The 20,563-nt window shown below is 45.4% G+C and overlaps 1 protein-coding gene and 1 long non-coding RNA gene across 3 annotated transcripts in view; one reads left to right on the top strand and one right to left on the bottom strand.

Annotated features, from left to right (window-relative positions):
- MOSPD1 (motile sperm domain containing 1) overlaps positions 1-15,017 on the bottom strand; it is a 53,202-nt gene extending 38,185 nt beyond the window's left edge. For both annotated transcript variants that reach the window (XM_075132575.1, XM_048865287.2), the window contains exons 1-3: positions 14,881-15,017; positions 1,982-2,239; positions 1,713-1,788 (exon numbers count right to left, since the gene is read on the bottom strand). In XM_075132575.1, coding sequence (XP_074988676.1) covers positions 1,713-1,788; positions 1,982-2,135 — 230 coding nt within the window. In that variant the 5' untranslated portion in view covers positions 2,136-2,239; positions 14,881-15,017. The remainder of the gene's footprint in view (positions 1-1,712; positions 1,789-1,981; positions 2,240-14,880) is intronic.
- A 133-nt stretch (positions 15,018-15,150) lies between these two features.
- Positions 15,151-19,569, top strand: LOC142073253 (uncharacterized). Its single transcript, XR_012670046.1, has 3 exons — positions 15,151-15,495; positions 16,361-16,717; positions 19,436-19,569. It is a non-coding gene; the product is annotated as an uncharacterized LOC142073253 (long non-coding RNA).
- Positions 19,570-20,563: the final 994 nt, after the last annotated feature.

Genomic DNA, 20,563 nt, shown 5'->3' with positions numbered 1-20,563 from the left:
AAATGGGCCATCTTGATTATCACTGCAAAAGTTTTTTTCCTCCTGCTGATAATAGCTCATCTTAACTAATTAGCCTCTCACAGTTTGTATGGCAACGTCCAACTTATCTGCATGTATAATCTTCTTACTATATGTTCCATTCTACGCATCCAATGAAGTGGGCTGTAGCCCACGAAAGCTTATGCTCTAATAAATTTGTAGTCTCTGAAATTAGTCTCTAAGGTGCCACAAGTCCTCCTGTTCTTTTTGCGATACAGACTAACAAGGCTGCTACTCTGAAACCTGTCACTGAATTACAGTAATATAAACTTTCTGTGCACTGGTATGTGTTGATCATTTCTGTGCTTTTAACAATATTGCTGTCCCTACCCACTTATGCTTTTTATGGGAAGTGCTAGTTGGTTACACCCTTGAAATTCCCAATCAGTCCTGATGAGGCCAATGCCACAGTACCAGATGGGCTCCTCATAACAGAGTAGTGTCATCTGCTTTGCAGAGAACCAAGAGTTCATTAAAAGTAGGTCTTTTGCTAATGGCATGTATTGGCCAGAAAATATAAATAATGCTTTTTGGAGTAAATAAATGTTTAATCAGAAAACCCAATTTCCTTTTTATTTTTATTTATTTAATTTGGATACTTCATTCTCATGAAGCACACACTGCAGCCTTGAAGTCATGTAGGTCAGCATGAAGCTAACATACAGAAGCTGAAACATGTCATGCTATTTTGAATTAAATGAATATTTACCAATTTGTTCTGCTCTGAATTACAGCAGACAATACTGGTAAATCACGGTTAAAGCAAAAAACTAGAAGCCTTATTTAACATTTGGGGATTTCAAAGGTAACACTTAACTGGCCATCAGCCCTTCTCTGTGAGTGAGTTGGGGTCAAGGAAGGAGAAGAGAGATTTTTTTTTAAAAAATGGTAGGCAAGAGTATCTTCACTGAACAGGACAGCAGAAGTATACTCGCTATGTTACATGGTCATGGAAAGCATTCATATTAGAATTTTACAGATTCTCACTTTGCCAATCTGCAAATAATTCTCACCCAAGCCTGGTAATCTCACCCATTTTAGCAAAAAACCTTATATTATAGCAAAGTATTCTAGTGTGGTTCATATCAGAAAGACTTACTTTTAAAACTATACCACAGGATCTATGTATTAGCACTCTACTATTGTTTATTCATATTTACACAAGTAAAAAGGGGCACCTATCCAATGCTCCTGCCATAAATTACAAAAAAAGGGGGAGAAAGAGCCAGTAGAACCCAGAACTATGATCTTGTTAAATGAGTACTGTACACTTACCAAAATAATTTTACAACATACAGTTTGTGATTCATTGTCCTATATTCATTGTTTGTTTACTTTTCTTGCTAATTCATAAAGTTTAGCACCATACAATGTGTTTCTGCTCATTAATATAACTTTGAGGTTCGACCAGATTAAATCAGGAACTCACTTTATATATTCAAGTATTTAATTTTCTCTGGCTAATTCAGAATTACCAAGCAACTTGCATAAGCACTACGATATTTTAATGTTCAATAAAATGTGAATGATGAAGTGGGACTAGAGGTTAACATTTTCTGTAGTGTAGTTTAAAATATGCCTTTTAAATACTAGCTGAGGTTTAGACATACAATTAGCTGATGTAGTTATTCAAATCTTTAACAGTTAAGGAGAATTGAGCTATTTTTACTTACATATCAACACAACACTGAGGCTTCACTGCACCTGCAGCATCGACAACAACATATTTATTTGGAGTTGTACAAAGAACTGAAATGAAAAGGACACTGGTGGTTACATGGTATAAACCAGCAGTAGTAGAAATTTTAATAAACAGACTGTGGTAGAAGACAAATCTGAATTTTTGCATAACACCATAATTTTCATAACTTATGTTTGTTATACAAGCTACAGGTAGACTGATAAAGGAAACCTTAAATGAAACTGAACCTAAGAAACCCACCTTTGAATTTTAAGGCAAACTCATAGGGGTTATATAGAGTCAACACCTGTTTGTGTGTTGACTGGTCATCTGCATAAAATATAAGCTCCGTAGGAAACACAAAAACAGGAAGATTTCCTTCCACTAACTCTGGCTGTCTTTTTTGTTGCTGCATTGGCACCGAATCCTTCCTTCTGCTTCTTCTGCTCTTATGATTTTGTATCCCAAACAGATTTCTGGTTTTGAGTCATTTAAGAATTCCAACGCATTTTGGCAATTCTGCAGAAGAAAGGAAATGGAATGATGATAGTGTTTGTTTTCACAAGTCCATAGAACCTAATCAGGCAGCAGATGATACATAGATACAGCACTTAACATTTGGTTTTGAGCTTGTTTATAATTATTTTAAGCGCCTTCAAAAATGTTTAAGCTAACATAACTTTGACATTTTGTTTTCGTTCATTTTAAAAACTGCAGTAAAGTAAGTGACTCTGTCTTCCTTTCATTGGTATGATCGTTTGTATTGCTGTAGTGCCTCGTGCCTCAATCACGGACCAGGACCCCACTGTGCTAACAGCTCTACAAACACAGAACAAAGAGACAGGCCTTGCAGCAAAGAGCCTATAACCTGAGTATAAGACAAGAGACAACAGGTGGATCAAGACAGACAGGAGGGTACAAGGAAACAATGAGACAATATTGGTCAGCATGACAGCACACCAGTGGCCTAACTGAAACATCCCAAGGTACAGTACAATATGTTATGTATGTCATGTTTGGATATGAGCCAGGTCACAGTGCAAACATTCAGAACAAAAGAATCAGGAAGACCTTAATTCTTTGTCTAATAGCATCTCTGAAGTCTGATCATAATAAGATTTCAGTGTAAAGGCAGTGAATTAAAAATCAAGTAGGATGTATAAGATATTTGTCATTATTCAATAGTACAGGGTAGGTTTTGGATTTTTCCATCACATTTACTGAAGCTAAATCTGTAGTTATTATTTAAGTTGATGTTAAGAATGATTGTTTTCCCCAGTGTGTAACCAAAATCTCCCCCCTCTCCCCTCCGAGATTTTTCAGGTTCATTTCTGGAATCTCAATCCAAATAAAACAAAAAACAAAACTCCAAAACCTGTTCATATCACACTCCCAAATGTAATTTATAAGATAAAAATAAAGCCGCAATCATGCAAATACGTATACAGATGCTTGCCTTTATGCACTAAGTAATTCCACTGTAGTGAACAAGCCTATTCACAGTGCATGATGTTATGCAGGTGTTTAAGTCTTTGCAGGATTGTGGCCTAAAATAGTATTTCACTATGTTTTCTACAGGTTAATAGTCCTAGGAGGACACCAAGAGTCTGAGTGGAGACTCTTAGGCTGGGTGTACACTAGGAAATGTTCATTTTAAAAAATCCCACTTGTGCTGTCACCCACGGAGATGAAGCTCCTAGTGGTTTCCAGCATTTTACCACCGCATTGACGAAACCTGTTACTCATATGCAGCCTAACTGGTGGTTGCACCAGCGGTAATTTTGTTTCTAGAATTCCCTAGCGCAGACACAGCACAGCCCTAATGCTATGGATGGTAAATAAATGCCTAATTTTCTGTTTTAAATCATTACATTAAATTTCAAAGTGCCAATATTTTATATGAGAGCTAATTTTCACAAAACTTAGGCTTTTGATACCTAAACATCCAAAAGGGACTAAAAGCACTAGTCCATGCTCTACCAGATGTACAGAATCTAGTTCTGGTTCAAGATGTATGTAAACACTTTTTAAAAGATATTTATTTTTTAAAATTCTCCAAGAGTAGGTACATATTGTCCTTCCCAAGGGCTAACTATTCTTATTCCAGTATCTTTTTTCCTAAAATCCAATCTCCTTTCAAAATCCAGAATTACTTTCCAGTAGACTAGAATGTTAATTATATTCTTTTGATAACAAATCCCTAATGATGATATTCCTGATTGATGTTCTATTTTTTTTTTCAGAACACTTTTTAACTAGGCTACATATCAGCAAATGGCAATTTAGATTCTGTGCACTTCTCAGAATTTTGGTAAATACTTTTTGTTTCAGAAGAGATGAATAAGCTCTGCAATTATTTTGCACAGCAAGTCTAATTAGTAGGACTTGAGCATCTTAATGTGCTATTGCTAAATAATATTCACTGTTTCATTCAAACATACAAGAACTGTATCAGGGTCTAACTTGAAAGAATGCTAGCTGTCATAAATATGAAGGGAAGGGTAAACCCCTTTGAAATCCCTCCTGGCCAGGGGAAAGCTCCTCTCACCTGTAAAGGGTTAAGAAGCTAAAGGTAACCTCACTGGCACCTGACCAAAATGACCAATGAGGAGACAAGATACTTTCAAAAGCTGGGAGGAGGGAGAGAAACAAAGGGTCTGTGTGTCTGTCTATATTCTGTCTTTGCCGGGGATAGACCAGGAATGGAGTCTTAGAACTTTTAGTAAGTAATCTAGCTAGGTACGTGTTAGATTATGATTTCTTTAAATGGCTGAGAAAAGAACTGTGCTGAATAGAATAACTATTTCTGTCTGTGTATCTTTTTTGTAACTTAAGGTTTTGCCTAGAGGGCTTCTCTATGTTTTTGAATCTAATTACCCTGTAAGGTATCTACCATCCTGATTTTACAGGGGGGATTTCTTTATTTCTATTTACTTCTATTTTTATTAAAAGTCTTCTTGTAAGAAAACTGAATGCTTTTTCATTGTTCTCAGGTCCAAGGGTTTGGGTCTGTGGTCACCTATGCAAATTGGTGAGGCTTTTTATCCAACATTTCCCAGGAAAGGGGAGGTGCAAGTGTTGGGAGGATTGTTCATTGTTCTTAAGATCCAAGGGTCTGGGTCTGTAGTCACCTAGGCAAATTGGTGAGGCTTTTTACCAAACCTTGTCCAGGAAGTGGGGTGCAAGGTTTTGGGAAGTATTTTGGGGGGAAAGACGTGTCCAAACAGCTCTTCCCCAGTAACCAGTATTAGTTTGGTGGTGGTAGCGGCCAGTCCAAGGACAACGGGGGGAATATTTTGTACCTTGGGGAAGTTTTGACCTAAACTGGTAAAGATAAGCTTAGGAGGTTTTTCATGCAGGTCCCCACATCTGTACCCTAGAGTTCAGAGTGGGGGAGGAACCTTGACACCAGCTCACAGGAATACAAAACTGTTTTTAAATAAACTATTTCTTACAGGCAATAGAAGAAGAGAGAATTCTAGGAAAAGTTAATTACAGTGCAATATACCGTAAGGAATTAAAGAACATAAGATACTAAAAGCTCTCATTAATATAAAATCTCTATATATGCATTTGGCTAAACTGCACAAAAGATTTTTTTCTAATGATTATTTTAAACAGAGGTGGACAAACTACAGCCCACGGGCCACATCCAGCCTGCGGGACCGTCCTTCCCGGCCCTTGAGCCCCCGGCTGGGAAGGCTAGCCCCTGGCCCCTCCCCTGCAGCCTCAGCTCACCGTGCCACCAGCGCTGTGGGCAGCGCGGCTGTGAGCTCCTGCCAGGCAGCGCAGCTGCGAGAGCCGCCGGCTTGCCCCGGTGTTCTAGACTGCGCAGCAGCGGGTCCCGGGAGGGGGCGGTCAGGGGACAAGGAGTAAGGGGGTTGGATGGGTCAGAGGTTCAGAGGGGGGCAGGAAGTGGGAGGGGGCGGATGCCAAGCTGTTTGAAGCACAGCCTTCCCTACCCGGCCCTCCATACAGTTTCGGAACCCTGATGTGGCCCTCAGGCCAAAAAGTTTGCCCACTCCTGGTTTTAAACATACTTACTACATTAGTGAATAACTAACAGAAGAGATATTTTTGGATATTTTGAAATATTTTATTGGATTACTGAAGTTCCAATAAATGTGATTCTTTATTCTTCAATATTACATTTTATTATTGTTTCTTTTTATTTTAACACATGCATTGGATTCATTGCAGATTCCCTAATCCTACCTCAACTCCAAATGTCATGTTTTTTTGTTTGTTTTTTTAAATATACATATGTATCATGCGGTTGCTTCCACTTGTCATTTATTGGCTGGGTAAAAAGTTATTATTCAAACTGGTATCAATGGAAAATGGTAAGTTTTCACCAACGTGAAGGACAGCATACACTAGACTCTTTTGCATCATAGCAACATCAGCTAGGAATGTGACTATTTTTGTGACAATGCTTTATTGACAAAAGCCTTTATGATGATAGTTATACCAGCATAAAAGTTCTTTTGCCAGTATAACTTATTATGTTTGCTGAATCACTATAAACTATACTAGCAAAAGCACTTTTTATAAGCTACATCTATACTGAAGGGTCTGCTGTGTAACTATAATACCTACGTCTTATATAGCACTTTTCATAGTAGATTTCAAAGTGCTTTATAAAAGAGGTCTATAACAGGAAAGCTCATTAGAATCAAAGGGACTATTAACAACACACAAAGCTAAGCATGGGCATAAATCTTTGCAGGATCAGGGCCTAAGGCCTCCTGCAAACTAATCAACACAGGTGGACTCCTGCACCTGTATGGAGCCTCAGTGATGACAATGAGATTCTGTAAGTGCAGCGATCCACATGCACACAGCTCATATCATCTTAGCAGTATTAGCTGTTTTGCCAACAGACTATACAGTAGGACAGCTACTCTACAGTGATGACTTTTCAGGTCAATAAAGGAATCTTCCTCCATAAGGTACCTAAAAGTACGCTGCTTGTGTCATGATAGCACTGGTTTGCCAGCATTTCCCTTAGAAACTCCTTTTTACAAGAAGTTTTAACTTGGCAGAGAAAAGCTGGACTAAAATGTAACTTATTTCTCCAAGCATAGAATTTTGATTTTGGGATACTTTTTAGTTTAATAAAAAAGTGAAAATAAAATCAGGAAGTTTTCAAATGTAAGATTCTGTTCTATTCATGTTCTTATAACCAGCTAATCACCATGGTTTCTGAGCACAGTCTATACTCCTTTTTTGTATTCAGGACTACAAATGGCTTCTTTTAAAAGGGGGAAATTGGGTAAGCAATTTATTCAGAACAATGAGCTAATCTTGAAAAAGGCCTTTGTATGTACATTACTTTTCTGAGATTTTAAACTGCACATCTCTGATTTAAGAAGTCTTGTTACAATGTAACATGTACAAGGCATTGTACTGGAGCTATCATCTACTAGCTCAGTGGTTTTTCAACCCTGGGGTCCACAGACTACGTCTAAGATTTTCAAAAGTGTCCGCACCTCCATTCAAGATTTTTTAGAAGTCCACAAATGAAAAAAGATTGAAAATCACTGTAATAGCTAAATAATGACTATTGTAAAAGTTTTCCCCATTGGTATACTCAAAGTATGTCAAGTTCCAAAATATGATCAGGATATTGATATGTTTTCATTATGTATATACACACAGTAAGAAACAGTCCCCTTCAGAATCATTACAGACTAAAAGACCAGTAAGAAATTCTTGTCCTTTCAGATTTGTCAAGAAATCAATACAGTTTGATGTTAAAGTTAAGTATTAGAATGAGATTCCAACAGCTCAATCAATTTTTTTTGTTTATTAGGGTAATTTTAGATGGCCTTAATATATACCTACACAATCTACATGTTAAACTTCCTGTAATTACTTGGGAGAGAGAATTATCTAGTGATTAGAAGACAGAATCAGAAGCCAAGACAGCTAGGTTCTACTATTTCTAGCTTTCATTGACTCACTGTGTGATCTTGAGCAAATTAGTTAACCTCTCTGTGCCTCGGATTGTTAGCCCTGGTCTACACTAGGACTTTAGATCGAATTTAGCAGCGTTAAATCGATTTAAACCTGCACCCGTCCACACAATGAAGCCCTTTATTTCGACTTAAAGGGCTCTTAAAATCGATTTCCTTACTCCACCCCTGACAAGTGGATTAGCGCTTAAATCGACCTTGCCGGCTCGAATTTGGGGTACTGTGGACACAATTCGATGGTATTGGCCTCCGGGAGCTATCCCAGAGTGCTCCATTCTGACCGCTCTGGACAGCGCTCTCAACTCAGATGCACTGGCCAGGTAGACAGGAAAAGAACCGCGAACTTTTGAATCTCATTTCCTGTTTGGCCAGCGTGGCAAGCTGCAGGTGACCATGCAGAGCTCATCAGCAGAGGTGACCATGATGGAGTCCCAGAATCGCAAAAGAGCTCCAGCATGGACTGAACGGGAGGTACGGGATCTGATCGCTGTTTGGGGAGAGGAATCCGTGCTATCAGAACTCCGTTCCAGTTTTCGAAATGCCAAAACCTTTCTGAAAATCTCCCAGGGCATGAAGGACAGAGGCCATAACAGGGACCCGAAGCAGTGCCGCGTGAAACTGAAGGAGCTGAGGCAAGCCTACCAGAAAACCAGAGAGGCGAACGGCCGCTCTGGGTCAGAGCCCCAAACATGCCGCTTCTATGATGAGCTGCATGCCATTTTAGGGGGTTCAGCCACCACTACCCCAGCCGTGTTGTTTGACTCCTTCAATGGAGATGGAGGCAATACAGAAGTAGGTTTTGGGGACGAAGAAGATGATGAGGAGGAGGTTGTAGATAGCTCACAGCAAGCAAGCGGAGAAACCGGTTTTCCCGACAGCCAGGAACTGTTTCTCACCCTAGACCTGGAGCCAGTACCCCCCGAACCCACCCAAGGCTGCCTCCTGGACTCAGCAGGCGGAGAAGGGACCTCTGGTGAGTGTACCTTTTAAAATGCTATACATGGTTTAAAAGCAAGCATGTGAAAGGATTACTTTGCCCTGGCATTTGCGGTTCTGCCTTTGCAAAAGGTTTCTGGGGAGGGCAGCCTTATTTCGTCCTTCATGGTAGGACACTTTACCACTCCAGGCCAGCAACACGTACTGGGGAATCACTGTAGAACAAAGCATTGCAGTGTATGTTTGCTGGCATTCAACCAAAATCCGTTCACGCGGTGGGAGGAGGCAAAATGCGACCTTGTAACGAAAGCACATGTGCTATGTATGTAATGTTAACTTTCAAGGTTTACCCTGAAAGAGTGTAGCCACTGTTTTATAAAATGTGTCTTTTTAAATACCGCTGTCCCTTTTTTTTTCTCCACCAGCTGCATGTGTTTCAATGATCACAGGATCTTCTCCTTCCCAGAGGCTAGTGAAGCTTAGAAAGAAAAAAAAACGCACTCGCGATGAAATGTTCTCCGAGCTCATGCTGTCCTCCCACACTGACAGAGCACAGACGAATGCGTGGAGGCAAATAATGTCAGAGTGCAGGAAAGCACAAAATGACCGGGAGGAGAGGTGGAGGGCTGAAGAGAGTAAGTGGCGGGCTGAAGAGAGTAAGTGGCGGGCTGAAGACAGGGCTGAAGCTCAAAGGTGGCGGCAGCGTGATGAGAGGAGGCAGGATTCAATGCTGAGGCTGCTGCAGGACCAAACCAGTATGCTCCAGTGTATGGTTGAGCTGCAGCAAAGGCAGCTGGAGCACAGACTGCCACTGCAGCCCCTCTGTAACCAACCGCCCTCCTCCCCAAGTTCCATAGCCTCCACACCCAGACGCCCAAGAACACGGTGGGGAGGCCTCCGGCCAACCAGCCACTCCCCCACAGAGGATTGCCCAAAAAAAAGAAGGCTGTCATTCAATAAATTTTAAAGTTGTAAACTTTTAAAGTGCTGTGCTTAAAGTGCTGTGTGGCATTTTCCTTCCCTCCTCCACCACCCCTCCTGGGATACCTTGGTAGTCATCCCCCTGTTTGTGTGATGAATGAATAACGAATGCATGACTGTGAAGCAGCAATGACTTTATTGGCTCTGCAAGCAATGATTAAAGGGAGGAGGGGAGGGTGGTTAGCTTACAGGGAAGTAGAGTGAACCAAGGGGCGGGGGGGTTCATCAAGGAGAAACAAACAGAACTTTTACACCGTAGCCTGGCCAGTCATGAAACTGTTTTTCAAAGCTTCTCTGATGCGTACCGCGCCCTCCTGTGCTCTTCTAACCGCCCTGGTGTCTGGCTGCGCGTAACCAGCAGCCAGGCGATTTGCCTCAACCTCCCACCCCGCCATAAACGTCTCCCCCTTACTCTCACAGATATTGTGGAGCACACAGCAAGCAGTAATAACAGTGGGAATATTGGTTTCGCTGAGGTCTAAGCGAGTCAATAAACTGCGCCAGCGCGCCTTTAAACGTCCAAATGCACATTCTACCACCATTCTGCACTTGCTCAGCCTGTAGTTGAACAGCTCCTGACCACTGTCCAGGCTGCCTGTGTACGGCTTCATGAGCCATGGCATTAAGGGGTAGGCTGGGTCCCCAAGGATACATATAGGCATTTCAACATCCCCAACAGTTATTTTCTGGTCTGGGAATAAAGTCCCTTCCTGCAGCTTTTGAAACAGACCAGAGTTCCTGAAGATGCGAGCATCATGCACCTTTCCCGGCCATCCCACGTTGATGTTGGTGAAACGTCCCTTGTGATCCACCAGAGCTTGCAGCACTATTGAAAAGTACCCCTTGCGGTTTATGTACTCGGCGGCTTGGTGCTCCGGTGCCAAGATAGGGATATGGGTTCCATCTATAGCCCCACCACAGTTAGGGAATCCCATTGCAGCAAAGCCATCCACTATGACCTGCACATTTCCCAGGGTCACTACCCTTGATATCAGCAGATCTTTGATTGCGTGGGCTACTTGCATCACAGCAGCCCCCACAGTAGATTTGCCCACTCCAAATTGATTCCCAACTGACCGGTAGCTGTCTGGCGTTGCAAGCTTCCACAGGGCTATCGCCACTCGCTTCTCAACTGTGAGGGCTGCTCTCATCTTGGTATTCATGCGCTTCAGGACAGGGGAAAGCAAGTCACAAAGTTCCATGAAAGTGCCCTTACGCATGCGAAAGTTTCGTAGCCACTGGGAATCGTCCCAGACCTGCAACACTATGCGGTCCCACCAGTCTGTGCTTGTTTCCCGAGCCCAGAATCGGCGTTCCACAGCATGAACCTGCCCCATTAGCACCATGATGCATGCATTGGCAGGGCCCATGCTTTCAGAGAAATCTGTGTCCATGTCCTGATCACTCACGGGACCGCGCTGACGTCGCCTCCTCGCCCGGTATCGCGTTGCCAGGTTCTGGTGCTGCATATACTGCTGAATAATGCGTGTGGTGGTTAATGTGCTCCTAATTGCCAAAGTGAGCTGAGCGGGCTCCATGCTTGCCGTGGTATGGCGTCCGCACAGAAAAAAGGCGCGGAACGATTGTCTGCCGTTGCTCTGACGGAGGGAGGGGCGACTGACGACACGGCTTACAGGGTTGGCTTCAGGGAGCTAAAATCAACAAAGGGGGTGCCTGTACATCAAGGAGTATTTCAGGCAGGACTGCACGGAGGGTTCCAATAAGAAATGGTGCACCTAAGTTATCGTTGTTATTGGAACAAGGAGGTTAGCCTGGCCTCTGATTGATACATGGCTAGATTTACCTCGCTGCACCTTCTCTGTGAGTGACTGCAGTGTGACCTAGAGGAATGAGTCCCCTAGACAGGGGAGGAGGCAAATGAGTACAAAACAAATCTGGTCTATTTCTTGTTTTGACCCACTCCATCTATCTTTTACATCTTTGGCTGGCAGCAGACGGTGCAGAAGGACTGCATGCCATCCACATCTCATGGCTGCTTGGCAGAAGATGGTACAGTACGCCTGCTAGCCATCCCCATCTCTTGCCTGCCTGGCAGAAGATGGTGCAATACGACTGCTAGCAATCCTCATCTCTTGCCTGCCTGGCAGAAGATGGTACAGTACGACTGCTAGCAGTCCGTATCGCCTGCCTGCTCACCATAAGATGGTTCAATAGGACTGACTGCAGGACTAAAGAGAATGACCTGGTCAAGTCACTCCAAATTTAGTCCCTGCGCCCATGTCTGCCCAGGCGCTCCCAGCCGACGCGGCCAGGAGCACCTCGGACACGATGAGGACGACTACCAGTCGTATTGCACCGTCTGCTGCCAGAAGGCAAGGGGTTGCTGCTACTGTGCAGCAAAGCCGTACCGCGTCTGCCAGCACCCAGGAGACATAGGGTGACGGTTACCTGAGCGGGCTCCATGCTTGCTGTGGTATGGCGTCTGCACAGGTAACTCAGGAAAAAAGGCGCGAAATGATTGTCTGCCCTTGCTTTCACGGAGGGAGGGAGGGAACGGGGGCCTGACGACACGTACCCAGAACCACCCGCGACAATGTTTTAGCCCCATCAGAGCGCTCCATTGTGACTGCTCTGGACAGCACTCTCAGATGCCCGATTGTTTGCCATTGCTCTGACGCTGGGAGGGGCGCTTACAGGGTTGGCTTCAGGGAGCTAAAATCAACAAAGGGGGTGGCTTTACATCAAGGAGTATTTCAGGCAGGACTTCACAGAGGGTTCCAATAAGAAATGGTGCACCTAAGTTATTGTCCTTATTGGAGCAAGAAGGTTAGCCTGGCCTCTGATTGATACATGGCTAGATTTACCTCGCTGCACCTTGACTGCAGTGTGATCTAGAAGAATGAGTCCCCTAGACAGGGGAGGGGGGGGAAGCAAATGAGTACAAAACAAATCTGGTCTATTTCTTGTTTTGACCCACTCCATCTATCTTTTACATCTTTGGCTGGCAGCAGACGGACTGCATGCCATCCACATCTCATGACTGCTCGGCAGAAGATGGTACAGCACGACTGCTAGCAGTCCGTATCGCCTGCCCGCTCACCATAAGACGGTTCAATAGGACTGACTGCAGGACTAAAGAGAATGACCTGGTCAAGTCACTCCAAATTTAGTCCCTGTGCCCATGTCTGCCCAGGCGCTCCTGATCGACCTCACAGAGGCGACCAGGAGCACCTCAGACATGACGATGACGGCTACCAGTCGTACTGTACCGTCTGCTGCCACAAGGCAAGGGGTTGCTGCTACTGTGTAGCAATGCCGTACCGCGTCTGCCAGCACCCAGGAGACATAGGGTGACGGTTACCTGAGCGGGCTCCATGCTTGCCATGGTATGGCGTCTGCACAGGTAACTCAGGAAAAAAGGCGCGAAATGATTGTCTGCCCTTGCTTTCACGGGGGGAGGGAGGGAACGGGAGGCTGACGATATGTACCCAGAACCACCCGCGACAATGTTTTAGCCCCATCAGGCATTGGGATCTCAACCCAGAATTCCAATGGGCAGCGGAGACTGCGGGAACTGTGGGATAGCTACCCACAGTGCAACGCTCCGGAAGTCGACGCTTGCCTCGGTACTGTGGAAGCGCTCCGCCGAGTTAATGCACTTAATGCACTTAGAGCATTTACTGTGGGGACACACACACTCGAATTTATAAAACCGATTTCTAAAAAACCGACTTCTATAAATTCGACCTTATTCCGTAGTGTAGACATACCCTTAGTCTATAAAGGCCTCAATTTAGCAAGGTACTGAAGTATGTATGTTGTCCCATTTAAATCTATGGGACTACTCAGAAGCATATTTTGCAGAAGAGGAGCCAAAATGGTTGTACTACTATTTACCTACCTCACATGGCACTGTGAAATGCAAGTAATACTTGCAAGGTGCTTTGAGATCTCATAATTTCAAAGTACTGTATTATTATCTATTACATCATATTAATGAGATACAAGAAGCATGATTTTTCGCGTCTAATTTTATAAGTTTCTGCAGGAATTCTTTCCCTTGAAAGATATTTTAAATAATGAATGCAAAAATTATACTTGGCTAAAACTAGGTAGGTCACAAAGACAAAAACAAGGAAATTCTAAGTAACACTTGTGCACAGTTTCTGATCCATTCAGTTTGTTAGGTAATACAGAATTTTCAATAATGTAAATCAATCTCAATCTGAATTTCCTTATTTTTTGTGGTGCTTACAATAGTTTTAAATGGAAACTGGGTATGTTAATACTGAATGTTGTTTTTCTCCAGGTCAGGTAAAGCTGTCAAATCAGGAAAAAAGAAATCCAAGCATCTGTTGGAAACTGACTTTTGAGTTCCGCTAGCTGGGAAAAATATCTGTTTTTCCTAAACGTACTAATGAGACAAAGAGAAGGGGAAGCATTGACACACCCTAACTTTTTCAAAATACTTTCCAGCCGTGAGCAGTAAAGCTATGTCATAATCAGCTCGCCCCTCGATGCTCCCCACCCCAGTTCGAGCCCTGCCCTACTTCGCAGCTTTTGATTTTCTAGACAGGGGCGAACACGGCGGAAGGGCGAGTTGAGGAGGAGGGTTTCCAAGCCCCTCTCCCTTGCATGATGAGCGGGCAGGCTGGGGTGAGCTCCCAGCCCTTTCCTCCTTCACCCCAGGCAAGTGGCGGCTGGCCGGGAGGCCCGTCCCAGCTTGGCGGCTGCTCGCAGGACCCCGCTGGGCGCCTGTGGCCGGGAGGGTACGGCTCCCGGCGGGCCGGCCGCAGGTCCCCGCGCCGGCTCGGGGGCAGCCAGGCTCCGCAGCTCCCCCGCGCGGCGGCTCTGCGGCTGCACCACGTGGCGCAGCTCACGTGAGCGTGTTTACAGCGGCCGGACACGGTTGATGTGCCGGGACCTGTCAACGGGGGAGGGGGGGAGCGGCGGGAGCCCGACCCCGCGCTGCCAGCGGTCCCGGTCCTCTGCACCCGCCAGCGAGGCCCGACGCTGCCGCTGCCACCCCACGGCAGAGCGGCTACGCCCGGCTCCAACCCGGGGGGAATAGGACACGCCTCAGGGCCCGGCTCTTCCCCCCGCTGGGCCCGGATCCGAGCTGCCTCGGGCCGGGAGCCCCCGTCCCTGCCCCCACTCACGGGTGCCGGGGTTCCCGCCGCCCCGCCCGGCCTGTCAGAAGCGGGGCTCGCAGCCGCCTCGGACCCCGAGCCTGCCGCGGAGCCCCCCTGCTGGGGCCGGGGGAGCCGCGGACCCCCCTCAGCCCCTGCCGGCTCCCGCACTCACCCCTCGGGGCCCGCCGGGTCCTGGCTCGCCGGCTGCCTGTGCGGAGCCCCTTTGTCACCCCCCCGCCCGACACTGCAGGGAGCGTCGTCGCTATGGCCGCCGGGATCGTGGCTGACTCGCCGTCTCCGAGTGACGTCACGGCCCGCCCACCGCGCGCGCGCGCGCGCGCCCTGCGGCTCGCGCCGCTGTCTCTGAGCGTTCGCCTCGCGCCGGGGCTGGGGCCGGGCGGTTGCCAGGGCTCGTGACACGCCCCCTCCCCCCCCCCCTCTCGTGGGCCTCTTCGCCCCTGGCCGGGTCTGGTCAACCTGCCGGGCTGACCCCTTTTCTGTGGGGGTCACAGACCTGTGGTGATAAATGGGCCGCAGCCAGCATGTCACCTCGTCCCACGCTAACCTCAGGGACTCGGAAACAAATGGTGCACACTGTCTAGGTACCTGTGTGCCTGCCAGTTACCCTGGGCGTCCCTGTGCCCACCCCCCCCCGGATTGTGGCCTTCCCTTGTTGTATTTTGGCTTTGTCAAATGGAACTGGTTTTGGTGGGACCGCGTCTTCCTGTGTGTGTCAGTGCCCAGCACGCCAAGTGTTTGAGTCTGATTTGGGCCCTTATGCACTACGGTACGAACGCCTAATCCTGCCGGCTCGTTCCAGGCGGTCAGATGAACACCCTGCCGTTTGTTTTCAGTACCAATGAATATAAGTAAAACAGTTGAATGATTTATATTTATATTGGCCTTTCAAAGAGCAGGATTCCAGAATCTTTTAGAAGTTACATCATGGCCGTCACTCTACTGACCACTGAAATACCGCCACCTCTGATGCGGAGCACCGCACCCATTTAATACTTCACAATAACAATATGCAACAATTCAGGACAGGAAGTGACTTTTTGTCCAGTTGTAATTATAGGGGGATTTTAAAATAGGAAGAAAGGCATTATAGTGAAACTTAGCCAAGATGATAGTGCTAACACCCATCCTCTCACAAATGTCTCCTATGTGTCATACAGTCACTAATGTCTGCACCAGGAATTGGAATCTTAGAACCACATATTATTTGCTTTTTCAGTTTATCATTAATTCTTAATGCACAAATTTAAATCTTTTCCAAATCTCTGAAAATTTATGCAGTGAAAGTATAATAGTGGCAAATATTCTGGTAATACGTAATATTTCTCTTTGAGAGACTTAAGTGAGCCAAAACAGCTTAATGTTCAGTCTGTTAAAAATTAGCTGAAGAATTATTGTTGAACATTTATGCTGGCAGACTTTTAAGTATTCAGAATACTTTTGGAAAGCTAGGACCCTTGTATTATGCACTAATCAAATGTACCATGTTTTCTTTGTTTGAAAACCTGTCTTAGCAGAAGATCCCTAATGCAGTAGTCAAGAACATGCTTCAAAAGCTGATACAGCTCATTTATAAAAAAAAAAAAACCCTGGATTATTATAAGAATGCGTTTTCTTTTTCATTTCTCTTTCAGGATAAAACTTCTGGTTCCCCAGGCCACCTCACATACTGAATAACAATTGGCTCCACTGACTACCTGCTGCAAATTTGAAATGCGTGTTCATCTCCTGCCTAGTCTTCCCAACCATGACGCTTGCTTGTACTAGGTTATTTTGTTTACCGATGTTGTACTGAGTCTATTGGGTTGCAGGAATTACCATACTTGGTGAGACCAGTAGTTTGTCTAGTCTGATATCCTGTCTCTGACTGTGGCCAATACCTGAAGCTTCTGAGAAAAGTGAAAAAACTCACATATTGGACAATTGTGCAGTAACTTTCTCCTCGGGAGGTTTCCTGCTAACTCCAGGCAGTTAGGCCCAGTTCTGCAAAGGTATTTAGGCTCCTAACTTCCATTAGGGATCTGGACCCTAGTGACTGGCTTACATCTTGAAGCATGATGAGGGGTTTTACTCCTTATATATCTTTATTCTAGCTAGTGTAACTTCACAAAATAAGTCTGGAACAGCTAACTTCACTGGTCATTTTTTATTTGTAGGGTGGTAGTACCTAAAGACCACAGCCCCATCATGCTGTATAAACATAACAAAGAGACCCTAGTACCTACCTCAAAGAACTTACAGCCTAATAAAAGGAGAGACAATAGATGGCTACTCTCTGATCTTATAATTAAATTGTATGCTCTGCAAAGTAGGCACAAGACGACTGTGAGATGCTACTAGTTAGACTACATAAGCAGCAGTCACAGCACCCCATCTGCCTAACCATTTTCGAATATTTTGTAGGCACCATGGTATAGGAGAGTTTTAAGAAGGGATTTGAAGGAGGACAATTTGGTGGCTTTTTGGATATTTACAGGGAGCTCCTCACATGAATAAGGGGTAGCACAGGAGAAAGCAGAAGATGCTTGCTGGAAAATTTTATAAATGGGCATTCAAGACAGACTGACATCATTTGCAGAATAGAGGCAGGCTTCAGTGTCTTGATATAGTATAAGAGATAACAAGTAGGCTTTGAAGGGACTTAAAAGTGAAGACAAGAAAATGATCTTTGCAGTAGCATTTTGAATGGATATAAATGGGACAAAGTGGGATTTCTCAAGGCCAGAAAGGAGGAAGTTGGAGTAGTTGGGATGAGAGATGATGAGGGTCTGGATAAAAGTTTACCTATGGGAATGGAGAAGAAAGGCCATATTTTAGAGACATTCTGGAGGAAGAAGCAGCAAAATACAGCCTGGATATGTGATCCTAGAAAGAGGACTGATTCAAATGGTATGTCTGCTTGGGTTTTCTACTTTAAGTTAATTGATTGGGGACGTGGGATACCAGGAGGAAGCACGAGCAGGAGAGCGCGAGAGTGTAGGGCTCCTGCCTCACACTAAGAAAGCAGGACAAACAGCAAGTTATCTCAAGTGCCTATACACAAATGCAAGAAGCCTGGGAAACAAGCAAGGAGAACTGGAAGTCCTGCCACAGTCAAGGAATTATGATGTGACTGGAATAACAGAGACTTGGTGGGATAACTCACATGACTGGAGTACTGACATGGATGGATATAAACTGTTCAGGAAGGACAGGCAGGGCAGAAAAGGTCGGGGAGTTGCATTGTATGGAAGAGAGCAGTATGACTGCTCAGAGCTCTGGTATGAAATTGCAGAAAAACCTGAGAGTCCCTGGATTAAGTTTAGAAGTGTGAGCAACAAGAGTGATGTGGTGGTAGGAGTCTGCTATAGACCACCAGACCAGGGGGATGAGGTGGATGAGGCTTTCTTCCGGCAACTAACGGAAGTTACTAGATCGCAGGCCCTGGTTCTCATGGGAGACTTCAAACACCCTGATATCTGCTGGGAGAGCAATACAGCGGTGCACAGACAATCCAGGAAGTTTTTGGAAAGTGTAGAGGACAATTTCCTGGTGCAAGTGCTGGAGGAACCAACTAAGGGCAGAGCTCTTTTTGACCTGCTGCTCACAAACCAGGAAGAATTAGTAGGGGAAGCAAAAGTGGATGGGAACCTGGGAGGCAGTGACCATGAGATGGTCGAGTTCAGGATCCTGACACAAGGAAGAAAGGAGAGCAGCAGAATATGGACCCTGGACTTCAGAAAAGCAGACTTTGACTCCCTCAGGGAACTGATGGGCAGGATCCCCTGGGAGAATAACACGAGCTGGCTGTATTTTAAAGAATCCTTATTGAGGTTATAGCCTGACGTGACGTGTAGAAAGAATAGTAAATATGGCAGGTGACCATCTTGGCTTCACAGTGAAATCCTTGCTGATCTTAAACACAAAAAAGAAGCTTACAAGAAGTGGAAGATTGGACAAATGACCAGGGAAGAGTATAAAAATATTGCTCGGGCATGCAGGAGTGAAATCAGGAAGGCCAAATCACACCTGGAGTGACAGCTAGCAAGAGATGTTAAGAGTAACAAGAAGGGTTTCTTCAGGTATGTTAGTAACAAGAAGAAAGTCAAGGAAAGTGTCAAGCAAGTTAAAGAAGTATGGGCTGGATGAGTGGACTATAAGGTGGATAGAAAGCTGGCTAGATTGTCGGGCTCAACGGGTAAAAATTGGAAAAATTGGAAAGCGTCCAGCGGAGGGCAACAAAAATGATTAGGGGCCTGGAACACATGACTTCTGAGGAGAGACTGGGGGAACTGGGATTGTTTAGTCTGCGGAAGAGAAGAATAGGGGGGATTTGATAGCTGCTTTCAACTACCTGAAAGGGGGTTCCAGAGAGGATGGCTCTAGACTGTTCTCAGTGGTAGCAGATGACAGAACGAGGAGTTATGGTCTCAAGTTGCAGTGGGGGAGGTTTAGGTTGGATATTAGGAAAAACTTTTTTACTAGGAGGGAATGCGTTACTTAGGGAGGTGGTGGAATCTCCTTCCTTAGAAGTTTTTAAGGTCAGGCTTGACAAAGCCCTGGCTGGGATGATTTAATTGGGGATCGGTCCTGCTTTGAGCAAGGGGTTGGACTAGATGCCCTCCTGAGGTCCCTTCCAACCCTGATATTCTATGATTCTATGAATTAACTTGAGGTAGTTAACACCCTTATAAAGGCTAATTTTGACTTTCTCCCAATGTTTGTTCCAGGCGACAATTGTTTGTGGTTTACCATAAAGATAAGAGAAGTGTACTTGGTGAAGACTACATCAAGTGACTGCCCATTTTGGTGCATGGGAAAATTAATCCCAGACTGCAGGTCAAATGAAGAAGTGAGAACAGAAACGTCGCAGTGCACTCTCCTAATATTTTCTCTGTAAACTTTGTCCATTGGGAGCACAAATTAAAGATAAGACATCCAGTTCAGTCTCTTGCTGTGTTATGCAATATACTTAATAAATCTATGCCAGGTCTGTGCCAGTAGGGACAGCTAGGGCAGTTGTCCCATGCTTTATGGGAGCCCAGGCCTGGGAATGTCCAGTGACTGGGATTGTGCAATGCAGCACCATGTCTGGTCATGCCTGCCTAGCTGCTGAGGGAAGTCAGCAGTAGGAAGGTGTTTTGAAAATATCATGGAGACAGTATAAGGAGCCTGTACCTAGTAAAAGTATAGGGCAAGAAAGGGGAATGGCAAAATTAGGAGCAGATATAAAGGAAATTGAAAGAAAATCAGTTGGGCAAGTGGGAATCAGTTACAAATAGTGGAGGGTAAAAGAAAAATAGTGGAGAGGGGAGCAAAGACAAGGGACCTGTGGGGGTGCAGGTCAGTGTTCATGAGGTTGTGAGGGTTGAAACTTTATTTCTGTATCTAGTTCTGGGTCCTGTAAATCCTTGCTGATCTCATATCTTGGAGATGTCTCTGGGACTGCCATTTTGCAGCCTAAAAGCACTAGCCTGTTTTTGCCATGTGAACAGGGTGCCAGGTTTGTATAATTTTTGGTGGTACTGAGAACGGGTCCAAGCAGAGCCCTCCTGTCCATAGGACAGACCAGGGCAACCGCCCCGGGCCCTGTGCTTTGGGGAATACGGGGTCCAGGGCGGCCTGGGGGAGTAGCGGGGGGCCTGGCCCCGGCAGCAGCGAGCGACCAGCCCCAGCAGCAGCAGCGAGCGACCCAGACCCAGCCCGCCCTGCCCCACTCTGCTGGCTTGGGGGAGGGTGCGGAAGCCAGAAAGAGGCAGGGCCAGGGTTTAGGGGAAGGGGTGGAATGGGAACGGAGGGGGGCAGAGCAGGGGTGAGAAGAGGCGGGGCAGGGTGGGGGCTTGGGGAAAGGGCTGGGC

This window comes from Caretta caretta, chromosome 9 (genome assembly GCF_965140235.1).
Source record: "Caretta caretta isolate rCarCar2 chromosome 9, rCarCar1.hap1, whole genome shotgun sequence".
NCBI lineage: Eukaryota > Metazoa > Chordata > Testudines > Cheloniidae > Caretta > Caretta caretta.
The sequence above is the reverse complement of the archived record's forward strand: the minus strand, read 5'-3'. Positions and strand labels throughout refer to the sequence as shown.